The sequence below is a fragment of the Oncorhynchus mykiss genome, chromosome 29, assembly GCF_057628025.1.
Source record: "Oncorhynchus mykiss isolate SJ-2025 chromosome 29, ASM5762802v1, whole genome shotgun sequence".
In the NCBI taxonomy this organism is placed as follows: Eukaryota; Metazoa; Chordata; class Actinopteri; order Salmoniformes; family Salmonidae; genus Oncorhynchus; species Oncorhynchus mykiss.
The window spans coordinates 7,122,501-7,127,500 of NC_143050.1; the positions used below are offsets into that span (position 1 = coordinate 7,122,501).

The window sequence follows — 5,000 nt, forward strand, 5'->3', positions numbered from 1 at the left end:
CTCACCAGTAAGTATGCTGTTTTTTCTCTTCTCCTCAAACCTCCCTTTACCTCCTCAACCCACCCAGAGAAACACCTCCTCAAATGTCCCTTTACCTCCTCAAACCACCTAGATTAACACCTCCTCAAACCCCCCACCCCCCCAACCACCCAGAGGAACACGTCCTCAAATGTCCCTTTACCTCCTCAACCCCCTCCCCCCCACCCAGAGGAACAACTCCTCAAATATCCCTTTCCCTCCTCAAACCACCCAGAGGATGACCTCCTCAAATGTCCCTTTACCTCCTCAACCCCCTCCCCCCCCACCCAGAGGAACACCTCCTCAAATGTCCCTTTACCTCCTCAACACCCCCCCCCCCCCCCAGAGGAACACCTTCTCAAACCTTTCTTTACCTCCTCAAACCACCCAGAGAAACACCTCCTCAAATGTCCCTTTACCTCCTCAACCCACCCAGAGAAACACCTCCTCAAATGTCCCTTTACCTCCTCACCCCCTCCCCCCCCCCCCACCCAGAGAAACACCTCCTCAAACCTCCCCTTACCTCCTCAACCCCCACCCCCCACGCAGAGGAACACCTCCTCAAACCCACCCCCCACCCCCCCACCCAGAGGAACACGTCCTCAAACCTCCCTTTACCTCCTCAAACCCACCCCCCACCCAGAGGAACACCTCCTCAATTGTTGGTTATTCATTTTGTAAGTTCTTCCTGAGAAGGCCCAGATGAGTTCTTGAGGTACCCGAGGGACAGGTTTCCTAGACACAGATGAGTCCAGAACTAGGCTCAATACGTCTCTGGGAAACCGCTCCATGGTGTCGTGTCATTAAATACAACTTCATTAGTGTCGTACATTTATACAGCAAAAACTGGAAAACCTCTTTCAGTTGGTAAACTCTCCTCCAGTTGATAAAGCCTCATCCAGTTGCTAGTCTCTTGCTAATCTTTAAACCCCTCCCCCATCTGCTTGTGTCATCACTAGGCGACGACGGTGGGGGGGGGGTACTGTTACACAGTGACCTTAGAGAGCCTGTTAATTTCTCTATTTGGTTAGGTCAGGGTGTGATTTGGGTGGGCATTTTCTTTGTTGGCCGGGTATGGTTTCAAATCAGAGGCAGCTAGTTGTCTATCGTTGTCTCTGATTGGGAATCATACTTAGGCAGCCCTTTTTCCCACCTTAGATCGTGGGATCTTGTTTTTACACAGTAGCTGTTTAGCCCTGCAGAACTTTACGTTTGTTTGTATTTTGGTGTTTTTTGGTGTTCATCTAAAATAAAGTAAAATGTACACTTTCCCACGCTGCGCTTTGGTCTAATTCCGACGACGGGCGTAACAATGGCACATTAAGCAGCTCATATATAGTAACAGGAAAGCAGCTCATGTATAGTAACAGGAAAGCAGCTCATGTATAGTAACAGGAAAGCAGCTCATGTATAGTACAGGAAAGCAGCTCATGTATAGTAACAGGAAAGCAGCTCATATATAGTACAGGAAAGCAGCTCATATATAGTAACAGGAAAGCAGCTCATGTATAGTAACAGGAAAGCAGCTCATGTATAGTACAGGAAAGCAGCTCATGTATAGTAACAGGAAAGCAGCTCATGTATAGTAACAGGAAAGCAGCTCATATATAGTAACAAGAAAGCAGCTCATGTATAGTAACAGGAAAGCAGCTCATATATAGTAACAGGAAAGCAGCTCATATATAGTAACAGGAAAGCAGCTCATATATAGTAACAGGAAAGCAGCTCATATATAGTACAGGAAAGCAGCTCATATATAGTAACAGGAAAGCAGCTCATATATAGTAACAGGAAGGCAGCTCATATATAGTAACAGGAAAGCAGCTCATATATAGTAACAGGAAAGCAGCTCATATATGGTAACAGGAAAGCAGCTCATGTATAGTAACACGAAAGCAGCTCATGTATAGTAACAGGAAAGCAGCTCATGTATAGTAACAGGAAAGCAGCTCATATATAGTACAGGAAAGCAGCTCATAAATAGTAACAAGAAAGCAGCTCATATATAGTAACAGGAAAGCAGCTCATATATAGTAACAGGAAAGCAGCTCATATATAGTAACAGGAAAGCAGCTCATATATAGTACAGGAAAGCAGCTCATATATAGTAACAGGAAAGCAGCTCATATATAGTAACAGGAAAGCAGCTCATATATAGTACAGGAAAGCAGCTCATATATAGTAACAGGAAAGCAGCTGATATATAGTAACAGGAAAGCAGCTCATGCATAGTAACAGGAAAGCAGCTAATATATAGTACAGGAAAGCAGCTAATATATAGTAACAGGAAAGCAGCTCATATATAGTAACAGGAAACCAGCTCATATATAGTAACAGGAAAGCAGCTCATATATAGTAACAGGAAAGCAGCTCATATATAGTACAGGAAAGCAGCTCATATATAGTAACAGGAAAGCAGCTCATATATAATAACAGGAAAGCAGCTCATATATAGTAACAGGAAAGCAGCTCATATATAGTAACAGGAAAGCAGCTCATATATAGTAACAGGAAAGCAGCTCATAAATAGTAACAGGAAAGCAGCTCATATATAGTAACAGGAAAGCAGCTCATAAATAGTAACAGGAAAGCAGCTCATATATAGTAACAGGAAAGCAGCTCATATATAGTAACAGGAAAGCAGCTCATATATAGTAACAGGAAAGCAGCTCATATATAGTAACAGGAAAGCAGCTCATATATAGTAACAGGAAAGCAGCTCATATATAGTAACAGGAAAGCAGCTCATAAATAGTAACAGGAAAGCAGCTCATGTATAGTAACAGGAAAGCAGCACCACAATGAGGAACTAGTGATCGAACCTGAGTTACTGAGACCAGCTCAACTTCCTCCCTCACAACATTCAAACAAACAGTGAGATTTAGATTTTTTTTATTCATAAAAGTAACACAAATTAATATAACTAGTAATATAATGCGTTACTTTCCACACAAAGTGATATTGTTCAATGTAACGTGTTTTTCAAGTAATTAATCCCAACACAGGTCTTTAAGCCCGCCCTCTGCTCGTGTCATCACTAGGCGACGTGAACATCCTGAGGACCATTCTGCTGTACCACTTCAGTAACGGCGTCTTCATCAACGGGGGACTGGAGGGAGGGGTCACCAACCTGCTCAAGACCATCCAGGGACACAACCTGCAAGTGCTGTCTGTACGTATCACTGCTGCCATTGTCTTCTCTGCATCTGCCTTTGTTTCGGTACCTAAAATAAGCATGTACAGAACATGGATCCTAATTTTCTCTGCTCAACTAGTAGTGGACAATGTTATTCCTGTACACACATATTTCAAGAGTTTTCAAGAGACCTTGTGAGCACTAAAGTTATTTCAATAATATATCTGTACAGATGCAATACTCTGAGGTAGACTAGGCTGTCTGTCCTCTCCTGTCCCAGGGGCAGAGCAGACACAGGAAACACTGAGGTAGAGGGGACTGTCTGTCCTCTCCTGTCCTAGAGAGAGAGCAGACACAGGAAACACTGAGGTAGAGGGGATTGTCTGTCCTCTCCTGTCCCAGAGGCAGAGCAGACACAGGAAACACTGAGGTAGAGGGGACTGTCTGTCCTCTCCTGTCCTAAAGAGAGAGCAGACACAGGAAACACTGAGGTAGAGGGGATTGTCTGTCCTCTCCTGTCCCAGAGGCAGAGCAGACACAGGAAACACTGAGGTAGAGGGGACTGTCTGTCCTCTCCTGTCCCAGAGGCAGAGTAGACACAGGAAACACTGAGGTAGAGGGGACTGTCTGTCTCCTCCTGTCCCAGAGGAAGAGTAGACACAGGAAACACTGAGGTAGAGGGGACTGTCTGTCCTCTCCTGTCCCAGAGGCAGAGTAGACACAGGAAACACTGAGGTAGAGGGGACTGTCTGTCTCCTCCTGTCCCAGAGGAAGAGTAGACACAGGAAACACTGAGGTAGAGGGGACTGTCTGTCCTCTCCTGTCACAGAGGCAGAGCAGACACAGGAAACATTGAAGGAAACATAGTATCTCATTACCTACTCCAATTACTTCATTATCATGAGGAGAACACTTCCTTTTAAAAACACCTTCCACCACCACAGGAACATGGGGACTTCACTGACGTCACTGTTTTTTGGGGTTCATTTCTGCAACTCACATATAATATCCGAACAAGGCAAGGATATGTTCCATTTAATTTCATGTGAAATCTTTCTGGACCCTTGTTACAGACTGGTTATCATGCGTTAGGTTGTGGTCAAGACTCCCTGTCTCTCCTTTCTCTTTATCTGCAATACAGATAACCCCTTTTCCCTGTCTCTATCAGGACGGACAATCTCAGACAAGCCCTCCTTAACTCATGAAGGAAATTCAGAGACACAGAAACAAGGCATTGTCTCATAACTTTGTCCAGAGATGCAGGGAGTAGGAGGAGAGTGGGGAGGAAGGGGGTGAGAGGGTGAGGAGGAGGGAGGAAGGGAGGGAGGGAGGGTAAGAGAAAGTAGGTGGAGAGGGGGGAGGAAGGGGAGGAGAGGGTTATGGGTGAAAGAGGAGGGAGGAAGGGAGGGAGTATAAGAGAGAGTAGGAGGAGAGGGGGGGGAGGGGAGGAGAGGGTTATGGGTGAGGAGGAGGGAGGAAGGGAGGGTAAGAGAGAGTAGGAGGAGAGGGGGAGGAAGGGGAGAAGAGGGTTATGGGTGAGGAGGAGGGAGGAAGGGAGGGAGGGAGGGTAAGCGAAAGTAGGAGGAGATGGGGGAGGAAGGGGTGTTTATGGGTGAGGGAGAGGGATAGGCAGTAAGGAAGGGTAAGAGAAAAGGAGGGAAAGGATTATGGGTGATGAGTAAAAAGAAGGGTGGCAGTGGCGAGGAAGAGTTAGGGAGGTGAGGAAGGAGGGTTGGGAAGCGTTAGGAAGAAGAGGAATGAGGGTGAGGAAGAGTTTGGGAGGTGAGGAAGGAGGACGAGGAAGAGTTTCGGAGGAGAGGAAGGAGAGTGTGGAAGAGTTTGGGAG

General features: G+C 46.0%; 1 protein-coding gene across 11 annotated transcripts in view; it reads left to right on the forward strand.

Annotated features, from left to right (window-relative positions):
• postna (periostin, osteoblast specific factor a) overlaps nt 1-5,000 on the forward strand; it is an 86,060-nt gene that overhangs the window by 43,051 nt on the left and 38,009 nt on the right. For all 11 annotated transcript variants that reach the window (XM_036967320.2, XM_036967317.2, XM_036967318.2 and 8 more), the window contains exons 12-13: nt 1-7; nt 3,060-3,190. The exon at nt 1-7 is cut by the window's left edge and continues 124 nt beyond it. In XM_036967320.2, the coding sequence (XP_036823215.1) occupies nt 1-7; nt 3,060-3,190 (138 nt within the window). The remainder of the gene's footprint in view (nt 8-3,059; nt 3,191-5,000) is intronic.